This window comes from Mauremys mutica, chromosome 3 (assembly GCF_020497125.1).
Source record: "Mauremys mutica isolate MM-2020 ecotype Southern chromosome 3, ASM2049712v1, whole genome shotgun sequence".
In the NCBI taxonomy this organism is placed as follows: domain Eukaryota; kingdom Metazoa; phylum Chordata; order Testudines; family Geoemydidae; genus Mauremys; species Mauremys mutica.
In genome coordinates, this window is record NC_059074.1 from 139,397,391 (window position 1) to 139,416,203 (window position 18,813).

At 42.5% G+C, this 18,813-nt stretch overlaps 1 protein-coding gene across 8 annotated transcripts in view; it reads left to right on the forward strand.

Moving 5' to 3' along the window:
- SDCCAG8 (SHH signaling and ciliogenesis regulator SDCCAG8) overlaps positions 1-18,813 on the forward strand; it is a 152,454-nt gene that overhangs the window by 28,374 nt on the left and 105,267 nt on the right. For all 8 annotated transcript variants that reach the window (XM_045008476.1, XM_045008481.1, XM_045008474.1 and 5 more), the window contains exons 8-11: positions 1,641-1,829; positions 3,694-3,832; positions 11,931-12,083; positions 17,759-17,893. In XM_045008476.1, the coding sequence (XP_044864411.1) occupies positions 1,641-1,829; positions 3,694-3,832; positions 11,931-12,083; positions 17,759-17,893 (616 nt within the window). The remainder of the gene's footprint in view (positions 1-1,640; positions 1,830-3,693; positions 3,833-11,930; positions 12,084-17,758; positions 17,894-18,813) is intronic.

Below are 18,813 nucleotides of genomic sequence, written 5' to 3' on the forward strand. Positions count from 1 at the left end.
AGCCCCATTCATAAATTTATCAAGCTCTATCTTAGAACTAGTTAGTGTTGGGGGGGGCTGTTCCAGACCCTCATACTTACGATGATCAGAAATCGTCCTCAAATGGCCAGTTTATACCCACTATTTATTGTGCTACTATTGTCTTTTAGCTTAAATAGCTCTTATTCCTCCTTGTTGGTTACCCAGCAATGTATTTATAGAGAGTAATCTATTCTCAGCCTTCCTTTTGTAAAGCTAAACAAATAAAGCTCTTCCAGTTCCTCTCATCATATAGGTCCTCCATTTCCCTGATCATCCTGGTAGTCCTTATCTGCCTCTGCTCCAGTTTGAATTCATCTTTCTTGAAGATGGGTGACCAGAATTGTATACAGTATTCCAGATGCAGTTGTATCAGTGCCTTGTACAATGGCATTAATACTTCTCTATCTCTACTGGAAATAACTCACCTAATACATCCGAGGATCAGATTTTTTTATTTTTTTTTTCCATCATGGCTGGATCATATTACTGGCTCATAGTCATCCTGTGATCGACTAATACATCTCCAGGTCTTTCTTCTCCTCTGTTTCCAAGCGATGAGCCCCCAGCTTATAGCAGAAATTCTTATTAGTCATTAAGTGCATGACCTTAGTACAGTACTATTAAATTTCACCACATTCTATTACTCCAATCCTCCAGGAGTACTGGAGTAGTATTCATCCAATTCTTCCTGTTTCTGATCCTCCTCTATATTGATGATGCCTCCCAACTTTGTGTAATCAGCAAATGTAATTAGTATGCTCCTTCTTTCTGTGCCAGGGTAATTGATCTGATTTAATATTTTCTATTAGTCCCAAGACTGATCCTTGAGGGAACTACATTAGTAACATCCCTCCAGCCCAATAGTTCTCCTTTTTAGCACAATCCTTTGTCATCTCCGCTTTAGCCAGTTCCTCGTTCACCTTACAATTCTTGTACTAATCCCCATATTCTCCATCTTAAATAATGATTGAATAATGAACGTAACAGCTAGTTGCACTAGTACAGTGAATGATCCTGAAGTGCAAAACATGCACAAACACGAGAGTCAAAGATAAATAGGAGTATTCAAATTCTTTGAAAGCTTCAGCCAGTGGAGAATGCAGCCACCTTCTTAATGAGGTTTCTTATAGGGGACTTGATCTTTCAAGGTGCTGAGGACACTGACCCTGATCCAGCAAAGCACACAAACATTTGCTTAACTGTATGTATGAGTAGTTGCATTGAATTCAATGGGGCAATTCAAATGCTTAAAGTTAAGCATGAGCCTAAGTGCTTTGCTGGATCGGAGTCAGAGTGTTCAGCACCTTGTGGCATCAGGTCCAGGGATCATATGGCACCTTTATCTTGTATTGGCACTTGTTGCAGATTAATTTCTAGGGGTGAGGCACAGGCAAGGAGGTGATGACAGCGCTACAAGGGAGAATGCAGAATATCATATAGACACTGGCCTTCAATGCAAGTGTGCACAGATTGACTGGGTCCCCCTTCACATGTTGGGATGTCCTTACTGTTGATGGGCTGTGCACCTTGTCCTTCTAGTTATAACAGCTTTCTAGTTATTAAAATAAATGTAGAAACATTTGTTTATTGCTTATAACAATATCTTCTCTTAATTCCAGAAAAGACTTATCTGAATCTGAGAAGAACTGTGAAGATCTAAAAGGAAGATTAAAACACCAAGATTCACTTATTGCAACCAGTAATTCCAACCGGGTTGGTGGTCTTTGTCTGAAATGCGCACAGCACGAGGCTGTTCTTTCTCAGACTCATTCCAGTGTCCACATGCAGACCATTGAAAGGTTAACAAAGTAGGTTCATGGACATTTACGTTGTAATTAAAAGCTCAATGGCTTCTAATAGGGAATACTAATTTTAATAGTGTGTTGTTTTTTAACATTTAACACAAGAATACAGTATTTCCCAAAAATTGTGTGGTGATTTCCCCCCCGCCCCGTCTGTGTTCAGGTTGTACTGCTGTAGGAAAATTCTGTTGGGAGTTCTCCTTAAAAATCTGTGGCAAATATTGGGTCTAATTCTGACCCTACAGAAGTCCCTAGGAGTTTTGCCTTTGACTTCAATGGGAGCAAGATTTCAATGGTGTTTTGTAACTATGACGTACAATCGGCCTTCTGGCTAAGAGAGGTGAAAACATTATCTAGTACCCGCAGACAGGGTTCCTTCAGCTGTTTTTTTAATACTCCATGTAGCAATTCTTTTTGATCTGTTTCCATGAATCTTTGGGAGCTGTAGAAAAGTTGAGCTACAAAAAACAAAGTGTGAGCATGCCTTTTTTTTTTTGCCTTGTCTGTGTAAGTAATATTTCAGGTCTGCTTTTTGCTGGTTTGTACCTTTAACCTGTCACTGGTCCAGGACTTAATATTTTGCTTCCTGCATCTCAAACTAGTGTACTTTTAAGGAAGTAATTCCATACGTGGGTAAAAAGAAGGCAACATTTTTGTGGCAGTCTTTAAAAGAATAATTGCAACTGTTTCTCTTTCTTTAATTAGGTTTAAATAATAAAAAAATCTATTCAAGATGGTAGGCACTCTAACATAATTTATAATACCACAAAATACTCATTCAAACAGGAATTCAGGTAGCTAACCAGTCATCTACCAAAATCTCCTTTCCTTCCCTCCATCAATCTGGGAAATATAAGCAGAGCACAAATCAATACACTGTTGTTTTCCTGAGTTTGTGAATAGCTTGAAACAAAATATGTGGGCTGATCCATTCATCTCAATGGGTTATTAGATCTGAAACTTAGAGGACCAGATTCTTAGGTGGTATAAATCGGCCTCATTCCTTTGAAATCTTATCCAGCAAAATTGACTGTTACACTGCTTTGCAGAGATATTTCAGCAGAAATATTTAGGCTAGGATTTTAAGGAACTAAGGAAGCTTAAGTGCATAAATCTCACTGAAAAAAATCAGTGAAATTTGAGCACCTAACTCTCTCTTAGGCACCTTTTGAAAAGATCAGTATTTGCTATTGTGATTATGCCACAATCCAAACTGCCTCCTAACCTTCCAAGGTGTCAGAAGAGCCAATTGCCAAAACTTGTAGCTGCACCTAAGACAACTTCTATATATTAGCAATATAAAACTCTTATGCATATCAAAAACTGAAAATATGGATATGATAACCTATATTTCTTACTTTAAATAAAGAAGTGATGGTGATACAGAATTCAGAAATCTTGTAGCAGAATTTAGGCCCAGTTTTCTGCAGAGTACAAATGGCTTTAGATATATATTAACTATCTCAGATACTAATATGATACAGAGCAGTTTTCCTTTAAATATAAATGCAGAAAAATGTATTCTTAATGATTCATTATTATCAGAATTGTCCCATTTTGCCTTGCCCTATGTTTTTTCTGAAGCTTGTATTTTTTTTAAACAAGGTCGTACTTGTACTATTTAGCTTGGGTAAATTCCTGACATGAACCCTGCCATCATTATTGCAGCTTCACTAACAACCCACTGCTTTTAAGGACAGCAGGTCATCCTTCACATTATACTTTAGTATGTGCTGAGCTGGCACTACTCTGTCTTTAAAACTTAATACATATTAATGCAGATTTTTGTCTTACTTTACTTATGACCCTGCTGTTTTCAGTCCATTAATGTTTTATGTTTCTTGTCTCTGTATTTTTTTTGCTGATGCAGAGAAAGAGATGACTTAATGGGTGCACTTGTTTCAGTAAGAAGGAACCTGAGTGAGATGCAGCAAAGGGAATCTAGTGCTTATGAACAAGTAAAACAAGCTGTGCAAATGACTGAAGAAGCCAATTTAGAAAAAATGAAGGTAAATTTAGTAAGAGGATGGTATAGTTCTTCAGTGTTCTTAAGTGTTAATTAGATTTGTTTCCATATCAACAAGACAATAAGCCCTCCAGGCCCTAAAACACTATTTCATACCCAGATCATGTAGCTGTCTTGAAATAAAGGCTCATTTAAAATGTTTGATATTGTGATGGTCTTCATAAGACTGTTTAAGGGAAGAAGCATGATTCTGGAGAGGAAACATTCTTAGTGATCTGAACACAGAACTTGACTTTTTTTAGTTCTAATTCAGGTTCTTAGACTGATATGCATTGTGGCCTCAGGCAAATAACTTAATCTCTCTGGGTATGTCTACACTGTAATAACATACCTGTGACTGGCCTGGGTCAGTTGACTTGGGCTCATGGAGATCAGGCTGCAATACTAAAAAATTGCAGTATAGATGCTTGGTCTGGAGCTCAGGTTCTGAGACCTTGTGTTTGTGGGCATTAATTGTTTAAAATGCATATAACTGTGTGAAGAAGTAAAATGATATATAAATGTGATGTATGTATTACACTCTTTTGGGCGGTATAAAATTATTATGGTAAAATCAAATTTCTGATCTAGTGCTTATGTTAAAACTAATTACTTTGTATAGGTGTCAGCTTCAATTGATGTAGATTAAATTATTATCTTGATATGTAGTGCCATCTACTGTGTAATTAATGAATTGCTACTAAATCAGAACATTTTAATTAAATCACTTTGTTATTAAGAAAGGAGAAGATTAACATAATGCTCCCACTGGGTATCAGTTAATGGTATTATTTATGGGACACTATAAAAGTGCATGTGTTCTTAAATAAATATTACCATAAAATTAGTTTCAGACTTAGTAGGGGGGAAATGATGATGGGAGAGGGAAATACCACATATTGAATCACTATAGAGATATTTAAAGAAATAAAGCTCTCATTAACTAACAGCCATTAACTGTTAGTGACCAGGCATGTAATACCTTCTAAAGGTATCTACATGCCTGAAGATGGAGTTAGGCACCAAGGTGCTTTTGAAAATTCCACTAGGTGTGTATCTGCATCTTTAGGTGCCTAAATACCTTAGTATCAGATTTTCAAAGTTGTTAATACATGGGTAGCAGGAATCAGTGACAGTCATTCATCAGTATGTGTAATACCCTACTAGAGACCTAAACTGTTTTTTAGTTTTGTTCCCTGCTCACAGAATTAAAAATTTTACATGGATTATTGGTTTACTTATTTGTGCATTTACAATATCATCTGTGATACTTTATTCTCAGAGTTGCAATTGCATGTCAGTGGTTCTCAAACTATGGAGTGGGCCTCCCAAGGGAGACACAGAAATGTGTCAAGGGAGGCGTGAGTTGTGTGTTTTAAGAGCTCTGGCTGTCAGCCCCAGGCGACTGATGCTCATAAGGAAGGGTCATGCACACCCGGAAGGTGGGGATAAAGGGGACAACTGGAGCCTCGCCACCTGAACTCTCCTCGCACCTCCTCCTTCAGCTGGGGCTCCGGCTCTCCTTCCCCACCCACAGTCCCTCACCTGGAGGCGGCAGGGTTCCAACTGTCAGCCCTGGGGTGGCGGCAGCAGCGCAGAAGTAAGGGTGGTAATGGGGTGCTAAGTCTGCTGTGAAAAGGGATACTAATGAATATCCCTTTTCACATTGCCACCCGTACTTCTGTGCTGCTGCTGGAATGGCGCTGCCTTCAGAGCTGGGCACCTTCTTCACTCTGCCATCAGAGCTGGGTGGTGGCATATGTACTTTGAGGGGGCGGCATGAATGACTACAGGCACAAAGAAGGGGGGTCCAATCAAATAAGTTTGAGAACCACTGATGTATGTTAGTGACCTGCTTCTGCCAAAGAGAGCGCAGAACATTGTTTTTGCTCAAGCCATATATAAAATGACAACAGTTACTTTTCCTTTGGTTTTATTTTCTGTTTGAAAATTTGCTTTTTATTTTAGTATAAAAAATACAGAAGATATTCTCCACCAGATCATATTCAATTTAGCATAGGTCAGAAATAGGGACTATTTTGGTTAGGGCTGTCAATTAATTGCAGTTAACTCATGTGATTAACTTAAAAATCAGGATTAAAAAAAATTAGTCAGTTTTAATCACACTGTTAAACAATAGAATACCGATTGAAATTTATTAAATATTTTGAACATTTTTTCTACATTTTCATATGTATTGTATTGTGTTGTAATTGAAATCAAAGTGTATATTATTTTTATTATATTTTCACTGTAAAAATGATAAAAGAAATAGTATTTTTCAATTCACCTCATACAAGTACTGTAATGCAGTCATTGTCGGGAAAGTGCAAATTACAAATGTAGATTTCTTTGTTATATAACTGCACTCAAAAACAAACTTCAGAGCCTACAAGTCCACTCAGTCCTACTTCTTGTTCAGCCAATCGCTAAGACAAACAAGTTTGTTTACATTTATAGGAGATAATGCTGCCCTCTTATTTACAATATCACCAGAAAGTGAGAACAGACATTTACATGGCACTTTTATAGCCGGCATTGCAAGGTATTTATATGCCAGATATGCTAAACATTCGTATTCCCCTTCTATGCTTCGGCCACCACTCCAGAGGACATGCTTCCATGCTGATGACGCTCGTTTAAAAAAATAATGCATTAATTAAAGTTGTGACTGAACTCCTTGGGGGAGAATTGGATGTCCCCTGCTCTGTTTTACCTGCGTTAATAATAATAATAATAATAGGAGATATACCAATCTCCTAGAACTGGAAGGGACCTCGAAAGGTCATCAAGTCCAGCCCCCTGCCTTCACTAGCAGGACCAATTTTTGCCCCAGATCCCTAAGTGGCCCCCTCAAGGATTGAACTCACAACCCTGGGTTTAGCAGGCCAATGCTCAAACCATTGAGCTATCCCTCCTCCATCCCTTCTGTCACATATGTCATGTTGTAGCAGTCTCGGATGATGACCCAACATGTCTTGTTCATTTTAAGAACACTTTCACTGCAGATCTGACCAAATGTACAGAAGGTACCAATGTGAGATTTCTAAAGATAGCTACAGCACTCAACCAAAGGTTTAAGAATCTGAAGTGCCTTCCAAAATCTGAGGGGGACAAGATGTGGAGCATGCTTTCAGATGTCTTAAAGGAGCAACACTCCGATGTGGAAACTACAGAATCCGAATCACCAAAAAAGAAAAGCAACCTTCTGCTGGTGGAATCTGACTCAAATAATGAAAATGAGCATGCGTCGGTCAGCACTGCTTTGGATTGTTATAGAGCAGAACCCATCATCAGCATGGACACATCCCCTGAAACGGTGGTTGAAGCATCAAGAGATTATACAAATCTTTAAGCGCATCTGGCACGTAAACATCTTGTGATGCTGGTTACAACAGTGCCATGAGAACACCTGTTCTCGCTTTCAGGTGATGTAAACAAGAAGCGGACATCATTATCTCCTTCCAATATAGACAAACAAATTTGAGCAATTGGCTGAACAAGAAGTAGGACTGAGTGGACTTGCAGGCTCTAAAGTTTTACATTGTTTTATTTTTGAATGGAGGTTTTAAGTATTAAGGTAACTGTCAGTGATGTCCGGTTTGTGAAAGATACAGGTGTTAGGTTCTCAGTCTTTGGAAACATTTAGCATTTCTGTTGCTTATGGCCTCTTGCCCTGTTAGTTTTATTTATTCTTAACAGGGCAAAGATAATCTTTCTAGGTTGAAGCAAACCTGAGAGATGGATTTTAAACATAGAATTGAAGTGAGCGACTAATCTGATTAAGGGAAGCAGGGGATTTGTCAAGTACAAATTTCTTCTTGCAACATATTTTAGTCCCTTTTGTAAGGTTGTGTTTTTATTTTGCTTTTATGGCCCTGTCTCACTCAAATGGTGAAAAAGCTGTAGAGAAAGAAGTTTATGATTCTTGAGATTTAGAGCTGAGCTGTGGCTCAGATTTCTATAGAAAGTGGTGGTGGTGGTGGTGGTGGTGATAGCATTAATCAATTTAATCTCAGATAACTGTTTTCTAAATGTGGGATAGATACTACCAGAGATCTCAAATTCCATATAGTGGGCACATGGAAGATTCAGCCAGGCTCTCTTCTTTAAAGATAATTAAATGGTGTAGTTTTCCTCCCCGCTCCTCAACCAGCACATGGGGAACATATTGGACAGAGGGGTTTTTTTTCTTACTCATAGACTCATTTGACAATCTAACTTAAAAGGCAAAGGAAATAAAATCCATTTAGGGCTTCTAGATTCCTTGAAGTAGGATCTAGAAAAGCTGAAAAAAGAAAGTTAATGAAACAAAACCTAGTTTAATCAAAGCCAAAATGCTCTTTCAGGATGCCTTGAATATCTTAATTTAGCTGAAAGAGGACCAATCTGTGAATAAATGAGATCAACTTAAAATAATCTTTTCCCTACTCCATTGTTGGAGGGACTTAATCACAAAATGTAGATTTTCTGATTGGGGTTTGTTTATACAGTACCTTATCTGAGGCATCATGACTGTGCTTGCTGTGCAAAACCCTGCTGTCCATCATCTCTGGGCAGCCCAGTTTGGATGAGAGAAACAGTTCTTCGAGTGCTTGTTCATGTTGATTCCAGTCAGGTGTGTGTGCGCACATGTGGATGTTGGCCAGAAGATTTTTCCCTTAGCAGCATCCATCGGGTCGTCCTGGGCACCCTTCGAGTCACGCCCTCATGGCGCCTAATATATAGCCCTGCCGACCCGCCACCCCTTTAGTTCCTTCTTACCACCAGTGACGGTGGCTGGAACTTCCCTTGGCACTTGCTTAGCAAGTTGTCTTTGTTTTTTCTGTGTATATAGTTAGTTAGTTAGTACCAGTTAAAGTTTAGTATAGTATAGTTGTTGGGGGTTCTCCCTGGCCCGGCGCCGAGGCATGCAGCGGTCCCCGGGATTTAAGAACGGTGTGGTTTGCGCCAAGCACATGCCGAAGAGCGACCCACACTCATCGTGTCTCAGGTGCCTGGGGGAGACCCATCAGAAAGATTGCTGTAAGATCTACTGCGAGTTCTGCCCGAGAACACTTAAAGAACGGGAACAGCGGCTGAAGGTGAGCCTCAAGGAGGCTGCCTTGCACCCCCAATCCGACCCGGGCTCGAGAGACCCGACCCTGTCGGCAGCGTCCTCGACATGGAGCACCTCGACATGGAGCACCCCGGCGCCGTCCACATCTTCGGCGCCAAAGGAGGACACCAGAGACGCCCGGCACCGCCATGGCTCCTCTCAGGGCCCATCTGACAGTAGGCACCACTCCCATTCACCGGTGCCCCAAAAGAAGAGAAAGCTGGTGTCTCCTTCTGGGGCTGTGTCCAGGTGAGGCAGTCGAGTCCGGCCCCACCTCGACCCCCGGTGACTATGCGGCAACTTCAGCTCCTATCCACATCAGAAGCAAATCAAGCTGCCAGAGATCTCCTCCACCTGACGGCACTGTTCTCGCCTGCCAGGGAGGAACCCTCGGCACCAACGGAGCCCCACTCTCCGGTGCATTCGAAAGGAAAGCCAGCTTTGATGTTGAGGCACTATCCTTCGCCTTGTCCACTGACCCCCACACGCTCTGATTGAGAGCCTTCCCGCTCCCCAAGCTCTCGACGTTCGAAGCACCGAGAATTGGCTCCTCCGTGGTCTCTAGTGTCTGAGACCTTGAAGTCGGAGCCTGACTCCTACCACTCAAGTAGGAGCAGGAGCCGTAGAGTGAGGTCGGGCAGAGAGGTGGGTTCTGCCACTGAGGTCTGTCCGCGCTGGCAGAACCCACCTCAGTGGCCCCTCTGGACTCCCTGGGCTTACCACCAGGACCAGGGAGGAACTCAGGGCCCACGCTCAGCAATGTCTTCAGTCACCTCCGCCACTTTTGTGCACCCTTCCGCAGTCGACTCCCTTCCTGCCGGCACCGGTGTTGACTCCAGCACTGTGCCCGACTCCGACTTAGGCACCAGCCCGTTTGACATTGTCACACCCCATCTCCCATGCCTGCACTGTTGTCTGCATTGACCTTGATGCAGGCACCTTTGGCCCTGGTGCCGATGTGGGCTCCGGGCCCTCCGACACTGGCAGCTCCTGTGAACGTGCTGATGCAGTTCCCTCCTGTGAGGTTGATGCCGACGGTGATGTTGCCTACGACGTCTACGGCCCTGACACCATCATCAGCACCACCTCCTCCACCACTGCCCTGGGAGTCGCGTGACCCGTCTGGGCCAGACGATAGGGAGCTTCCACCACTGGTGCACGCTTCCTCCTCCTCGTTGCCGGACAAAGCGTTGGCAGGGTCGTCCATAGCTCCTGCGTTACAGGACAATAGAGTTCTACAACAGTTGCTCCGCAGAGCTGCCCAAGGCTTGGGCATCAAGGTCGCGTTCCTGGTGGCGATCACCTCAGCGGTGTCTGAGCTCAGGGCCCTAATATCCGAGCCACCCTACACCGTGTTTTTTAAGGAAAAGGTTCAGCTCAGGCCCTGTCCGGCCTTCCTCCCCAAGGTTGTGTCATAGTTCCACCTCAACCAGGACATTTTCCTTCCGGTTTTCTACCCTAAGCTTCATGCAAGTGGTAGGGAGCAGAGATTCCACACTCTCGATGTCCGCAGAGCACTGGCCTTCTACATAGAAAGGACCAAGCTGTTCAGAAAGTCGGTACAACTCTTTGTTGCAGTAGCGGACAGGATGAAGGGACAGCCTGTTTCAACTCAGCGCATTTCATCATGGATTGTGGTCTGCATTGTCTAGCAGGAATCCCAGCACCCCCGATAATGGCGGACTCTACAAGAGCACAAGCTTCATCAACAGCTTTCCTGGCTTGGATCCCCTCACAGGAAATCTGCAGGGTGGCAACATGATCATCGATACACATTTTCGCTGCACACTAGGCAATCACTAGGCAGGCCAGAGATGATGCGACCTTTGGTAGGGCAGTGCTCCAGTCAGTAGTTAGCTCCGACCCTGCTTCCTAAAATTTGCTTGGGACTCACCTGATTGGAATCAACATGAACAAGCACTCGAAGAAGAAAAAAATGCTTATTCACCTTCTCGTAAGTGTTGAACAACACATCTTGAAGAACATGTCCATTCTAATACCCATCCTCCTACCCCTCTGTCAGAGTAGCCGGCAAGAAGGAACTGAAGGGTTGTCAGGTCGGCAGGGCTATATATTAGGCGCCACGAGGGCGCGACTCCAGGGGGTGCCCAAGCCGACCTGACGGATGCTGCTAACGGAAAAATCTTCTGGCCAACGTGCACGTGAGCACGCATACAACTGATAGATTGGAATGGACATGAACAACACATCTTGAAGAACAACAGTTACGAGAAGGCGAGTAACCATTTTTTCCTTGCTGCCCACTTATGACTTGCACTTTAGTCAGTTAGCCCATATTTTAATCAGTATATACATCCTGAAGCTGGAATTTCAATAAATGGCCTCCTTCCTCAGCATCATTTATGAGAAATCTGAACATCAGAAGAATAATTTGCCCTTTCAGCCCTCTCCTTTGCCAAATTGCTTCTGTGGCTCTACTCAGCCTTTTGCACCTAATACTTCACTTTAGGAAGAGAATAGACCACTGTAATGGACTGTCCTGTCATGCAGTATGGAATGCAACTACAATTTATTGGTGTCTACAAGGAACCAAATATTGGCAGAAAGTTTTCCTTGACAATCTTGGGTGAAATGCACACAGAATTCTTAAGCACAGGTCATATCAGAACAGACATCTGCAAAACACAAATTACTCTGGAAAATCCCATCAACTTTATTATAGGTTCTAAACATAAGTGGAATGACTATTTTCTTGTTGGATAACCAAGTTGTCCTTGGACATGTAGTCTTTTAAAGATCGTGTGTGTGTACGTGATCTCATTTTGTCAATCCCGTTTTATTTTTTTGTATGCCAATACACACACAGAGGCATCTGTGCACAGCCATGAAACTTTGTTCTAATAGCCAATTAGTTCTTCCGAAAGCATTAGACGAGAATGTTAGGCTTGTTCTACTTAATGCCTCGCTTTGGAGGAATGTTTATATCCTGTCCTATGTCTAAATAATGGAATGCATTCTAAATTTCATAATATTCTTTCCAAAGGCTCTAGTCCAGTGTGAACAGCTGAGAAGTGAGATGGAAAGACAGAAAGATCGCCTTGAAAGGGAGCTAATTGCCCAACTAGATAAGAGGGCCGGTGAAAAAGAAGCCCTGCGAGGAGAAATGAAGAAAGAAAGAGAGGACTTGGCATCAACGGTAACGCTAGTAAATTTTTTTTCATCCATATATGGCTAAGGAACATGCAATGGTTTTCTATCAATAAGCTAGATACAATAAAACTACTGTATGGATTTGTAAACCGAGTAAACAAACTTATTTCTGACTCAGCATTAAAGTGATTAAGACAGAGGTTTATCTTTTGCAAGTAGTACATATTAGATTTCACTGTGTAATTATGGCTGTACTTTAGAACCACAGAGTATTCACTGAAGACTGTCAAGAGAAATTTGGGGTCCCGGTATATCATGTCCTCTGGGGCTCCACCTCCTTCCATTTCATCCCAGTTAGACATTTTGGGAGCACCACTGAGCTCAGGGCCCAGGTATAGTTGTCCCCCGTTTCCTCCCCTCATCAACACTATGCACTCCAACATAAATATCGCCTTATAAACAAGCACTTCATAATTTTCACTATTATTGAAGCTTAGCTTCTCATGATGCTGTATATTGTCTTATTTAGACTGATCCCTGCTCTGAGGACTTGCAGTCTTCTAATATTGTTTTGAAGTGCCATGCATGCCTAAAACAATATATTCTAATACTGTGCTTTTATAGTTGGTAATTAGAGTTAGTTGCTGGGTGTCTTTGTAGAAAAATTATGATTATACATGTAGTAGTGGTAACTGACATGGAAGATTTTCTTTTGAAAAATAGAAATTAAGTACCTGGAAAATACTTTATTTGTACTTTTCTTGATCTTTTCTTGAATTTGTTGTATTAGTTCCCTAACAAGTGATTTGTTAGAGGAACAATCTGGCATGGGTCCATAAATCAGGTAGATATATAATGGCTGAAGTGTAGTTGTAAATACATAACCTTCTAGGTCCAGCTTTTGACTTCCTATAACGTTAACCTAGAACTGTCAGGCCCTATTATTTCCACTTACATTAGGCAGCTTCAGGGCTAAACAGCTCAAGGGCTAACAGCTTTGTTTTATTGTTACAATGTTTTTTTTTGTTTTTTTTATCATTCAGCAAAACATTAACTCAACTATATTGTTTGAAAAAATGAAATTGTAATTTTTGAACATACTGAGTTGGCTTTTGTTTACTGCTACACTGCATCTTCTTTTAGTTATAGTGGTGAGATTTTTTGCCTCAGTTTAGGAAGTAATTTAAGTATATCTATAGTCACAGGGTGAGTTTCTGTAACCGTTTCTCTCTTGGCATAAGGTAGTTCCCCTTGCTACCAGTTAGTCAAAATCGGAGTCTAAGTGAGTGATAGGTAAGTAGATGTTATCTAGGCTGCAGGAATAGAGAATCTGTTGCTGCTGCTTTGGGAAGATGCAGCCATGTATTCCACTTGTGTGTGTGCGTGCCCAGCGCATTAGAGCTGGTGAATTTTGCCTAGAAGTACCGTACAGGGGTGGCATTGTGCCTCATGGCTATAGACCCTCCCCTGACTACATGAGGTGGTGCCACCCTGAGCCCCCTCAGTTCGTTCTGACTGCCCATGGCTGGAGTTGGAGAACTGGGTGATCTTAACCTCACAATTTCTCACCAGTTTAGTGTGTGTGTTTTTTTTCCTTCTTGTTGTATGTAGTTAGTTAGTGTTAGTTTTAGTTAGTAGTTAGTATTACTTAGGTTAGTGTTAGTTGTATTTAGTTAAGTATTCTTCTGTGATGCCCTCACAGTGGTTTAAATATTGTCTGTCGTGTGAGGGGAGCAATCCCCAACAACAATCCCCACATGCGATGCTTGCTGTGCTTGAGTGAGGCCCATGTCGAAGAACAGTGTTCAATATGTAAATTGTCCATGAAATGGACTCGGGTGGCTAGGGACCCTTGCCTAAAGCAGCACCTGCTTGACTAGGCCATGAAGCCTACTATAGCACTGAGGCCCTCACCGGATTGCAGGTTCCCTTCAGGTTCCTAGAGTGCTGCTGCTTTGCACTCTGGAGTGTGCTCCTCTCCAAAGAGATGGAAGAACATTTCCCATCTAGTGTGCTGAGAAAAAGGTCACACAAGACCACTCCAGGTCTTGTGGGGTACTCTTCCACCTACCCCAGGAAGACTTTGGACTGCTACAGGGTTCATGGGGGTGCCTCTAACCATTACCCAGTACAGAGTAGGGAGGTTAGAGCCCCTGTGCCATCGACTCTGGTTCTGGCCTCAGGGTGTTCGTTGAGTCTGGTACTGATGAGGGTGATGCCAGCATTGACTTATTTCTTTCGGTGGCATACCAGGTGGCTACAGACGACCTCTGCTGTTCCATCCTGATATCTCCTTTGGTCCAGGACTTTGCCAAGGCTGCATCGTTTACAGCCCCATTGGATGAATGGGCTGCTGAACCCTTAGGTCCGTTGGCACTACACTCTGATGTTCCCCTTCCACGGTTTGTGGAAGCAAGGCTGGTACTGGGCTCAGTGCAAGGTACCTTGCCCTGGGGAAACTCCTTGGCACTGTTGCATTCAGCACCACCAATAGACTCATATACTTTGTCAGAAGGGACCATCCTGATCATCTATTCTGACATGCACATTTCAGGCCACAGAACCTCACCCAGCCACTCCTGTAATAGACCCATAACCTGTGGCTGAGTTACTGAAGTCCTCAAATCATGATTTAAAGACTTTGAGTTACAGAGAATTCATCATTTATACTAATTTAAACCTGCAAGTGACCCGTGCTCCATGCTGCAGAGGTAGGCGAAAAACTTTCATGGTCTTTTTCAATCCGACTCAGGGGAAAATTTCTTCCTGACTCCAAATATTGCAATCAGTTAGACCCTGAGCATGTGGGCAAGACCCACCAGCCAGACACCCGGGAAAGAATGTCAACGTGGCACCTCAAATTCAGCGCCACCTGCTGCTTCAGCACCACTGATAACTTTGGGGTTGACACCGCCAGTGTATTTGGTGCCAACAGTACCACTTTTATCATCGGTGCTGGTCCCTGGCTCATTCTGGGTGATGGATGAGTCAGACTGGTTACTTGCTTCTCAGGAGTGGCTCCACCTTTATCCCCAGAATCCCGAAGCTCCTCAGTGTTGAGGTCTGGATCTTCCTTCTCCTGCTCTCCATCACATGACTCACATCCGGGACTGTTTATGGAGCATTACCAGGGGATTGGCATTCATCTCACAATCACAACTGGGGCCCCTGGCCACCAATGCCCTATCCTTATCAGTGACCTCCATGGAATCGTGGGACACTCCTCAATCACAAAGGTTGCACTTCTAAGGTCACTCTAAGGTGAGGTCACCGGGCAGATCAGTGGTGGGAACTATTGACCTACCGCAGGTTCAGGTACCAGTGAGCCTTCCCTGTGTGGAATCCATGGAGCTGCCCCTTCCAGCTCCACCAGTCCAGTTAACCACCTACTCTTCATCCCCAGATGATGCAGCAGTGTCTGGCTCTTCCTGTCCTCCAATAGCAAAGGATTTTAAGGCCTATCAGGACCTTTTGCAGAATGTGGCCACTTCCTGGGCGTTCAAGTGGATTTTCTGCAGGAGAACACCCATATTTAATGGATATCCTGAAGCTGTCTGCTCCTGGGAGAGTAGTCCTCCCTATCAACAATGCACCCTAGACCACACCGGCTTCAGTACCATCTACTGCAAAGCATATGGAGAAATGCTATTTTGTCCCAGTGTCGGAGGGCTTTTACTCCCATCTGCCCCCAAATTCCCTAATCATAACTGCAGTGAACAATAGAGATGTCCGAGCAGGTTTAAGACCACTCTGAAGGACAAGGTCTCCAAAAGGACAGATTTAATAGGCAGCTCTCCTGTGTGCTTTTCCTCTGATCCCAGTTGTTCCACAGCTCACCCTCAAGCTGAAAGTGGCTTGGGCCAAGCTCACCCTCGCTGCCCCAGCATGGCTGAGGGCAGTGCTGGTTTTCTGACATTCTCATGCTGTCGATTCAGCTTCCCATATCCCTTCCTCTCCATCCCAACCTGTTTACACAGATTCATGGCCACAGTCTGCATCCTGCATTCGGTTCCCTACATCTCACAGCATTGCTGCTCTGTTATTGAACGAAGAGGAAGAGCAACGTACAGCAGCTGTTCAACAGGTCCTACAAAACCCGATATCAGAATGTCCTATTCAGCAACGTGGAAACATTTTTCAGTGTGGTCTTTGGCCCGTGGAGTTCAGCCCATACTGGATAATATACAAGACATCTTGAAGTATTTACTACATCTTCAGTCGTTGGGTCTTAGGCTTGGTTCATTGAGGGCGCATCTAGTGGTGATCTTAGCCTTTCATCCATTTATGGAAGATCAGTGTTTTTCCTATGTCATGGTGGTAAGATCCTTGAAAGGAATCCTTTGTTTCCAACCACTGGTGCGGGAACCGGTTCCCTTGTGGGACCTTAACACTGTTATAGCACCTATCTTGGGATCTCCATTCGAGCCTCTGGCATCTTGCCCCTTTCCTCATTCTTATGTCAAAAATTTGCATTCCTCATGGCAATAACATCTGTGAGGAGTGTGTGAGAGTTGCAGGCTTTGCTAGCAGAGCCTCCTTACATGCATTTCTCCAAAGACCGTGACATTGTGGCCACAACTGAAATTTGTCTCCTAAAGGGGTCTCTGTTTCATTTAAACCAGGCGGTATACTTACCTGGGGGGGGGGGATTGTTTTGTTTTTTTCCCCTAAGCCACATTAATCTCCAGAGGAGCAGCATCTTCACATACTGAACATCGGACAATGTCTGGCCTTTTATGTAGACAGGACTAAACCCCATATGAAGGGATAGGCAGTCTCCTTACAGATGATCTGTAAGTGAGTAACTTGCTGCATACAAAACAGCTTCGGCTACAGCCCCTCGTCAGGTGCAAGCTCATTCTATGAGAGCACAAGCTAAGTCAATAGTGTTCTTAAGTGACATCTGCATAATAGATATTTGCAGGGCTGCCATGTGGTGGTTGATGCATATGTTTACAAACCATTGCTCCATTACCGCGGCATCCAGAACAGATGCAAACTTTGGGAAGGCAGTCCTGCAGTCCTTGTTTAAATAGGCTGAGTGTCCCATCCCTTGGGGAAACTGCTTGAGTCACCAAACTGGAAAACATGGCTGCATCTACTCAAAGAATGAAAATGGTTACTTGCTGTAGCTGTGGCTCTTAGAGATGTGATGCAGATATGTATTCCATGACCCATCCTCCCTCTCCTCTGCATCAGAATCTAGTTTCTGGGCATTTGGTGTGAAGGAACTGAGGGGGGTTGGGGAAGCAGCACCTCATATAGTCAGGAGAGAGGCTATTGGCATAAGCGCTGCTCCTCTACAGGTACTGGTAGGCAAAATTCAATGGCTCCAATGCGCTGGGTGCACACACGCCTAAGTAGAATTCACATCTGCATCATGTCTCGAATGATTTCTTCCAACATCATTACACACATTGAGAAGTCCCGTCGAGTAGTTTGGCAGACTGAAAATATTTCAAATGTTTACTTGAATCACTTTAAAATAATAACTGTGTTGTGCTAATCATTCTGCAGTCCTTATGCAAGTAAAGCCTGCATTTCTTGCTCACTCAAAATTCCTATTGCCTTAAAATCAAGTTTTGATGTGAAGGAATGCAGCATTGGGTCCACTGTACTTAGTCGGGCAAAATTCCTATTGCTTTTAAGGAGTGAAGACTGCAGAACTTTTCCCTGTATAAGGTTTCTGGTTAATTCACTATAGTGTTTCTCTTTCTGCAGGTGATGGTTTTGTCTCAGAATGTGGCAACACTGGAGGCTCGGTTAGAGAGAATTACAAGAGAGAAGAACTCAATAGCTAACCAGCTAGAGGAAGCCCAAAACCAACTTACCTCTCAGGAGATGGAAGTTAATAAGGTAGAGAGAATCTCAAATGAGTATTTGCTTGTTACCATGGTTTGAAAGATCACATGGTGAGAAATGCTTCGTACTGTGTATTTTCTATAAAACATATTTGAAAAGATGGTATTGATAAATTTGGCTTTCTGAAAACAAACACTTGTATTATGAAAATCTGGTGTATGATGTTGTGAATTCTTTCCTCTTTAACATAGTTTAAGGGGTTAAATAGTATAAAATAAATAATTAACATTAAAATTTGTCATTTTGAGGTTCCATGTTTAATTGTCTCAAAAATTTACAGATAGCGTTTACAACCTTTCATCACATCTGAGAGTCAAGCTTCTATTTTTTTCTGATCCATGCAAAATCACTTAAAAACTGCAATCAACATTTAATTAATAATTCTGTTGATACAGGGGATAGAGCAGGATTCAACTCCCTCTTCCATAGCTGTTTTGGCTCTGCAATGCTAAAATGAGTAAAGAGTAGCACAAATTTATTTTGGGGTTAAAATTCAAAACTTTTTTTTAAATTTTCTGTAGATATTCTGTTCAGTATAGTTCTTTGTAATACTAGTGCTAGTTTTATGCATTTTAAGAAGGCCTCTTTCTGCTGTTTAGTTTGAATTGGTTTTGTATATAAATACAATCCTGGTTTAACTTGAAATCCCCAGTTTTGGTGGTCCTCACCACCTACATACCTTTAAGTCTTCTCAGGCTCAAATGTGGGATGTATTTTTTTGTCTCACTCATTCTGGGACATACAAAAAATTCAAGCAGAACAAATAAAATACTGTAGGATCAATTAACTTTATGTGTAAATAATTCCTGTAACTTCAGCATCATAATTCTTTATTTTGATGTAAAAATTTTTCAGCAATAAAGGTGAGGGGACACCAAATTTGTGTAGAATATAGATGATTTTAGTACTAAAAT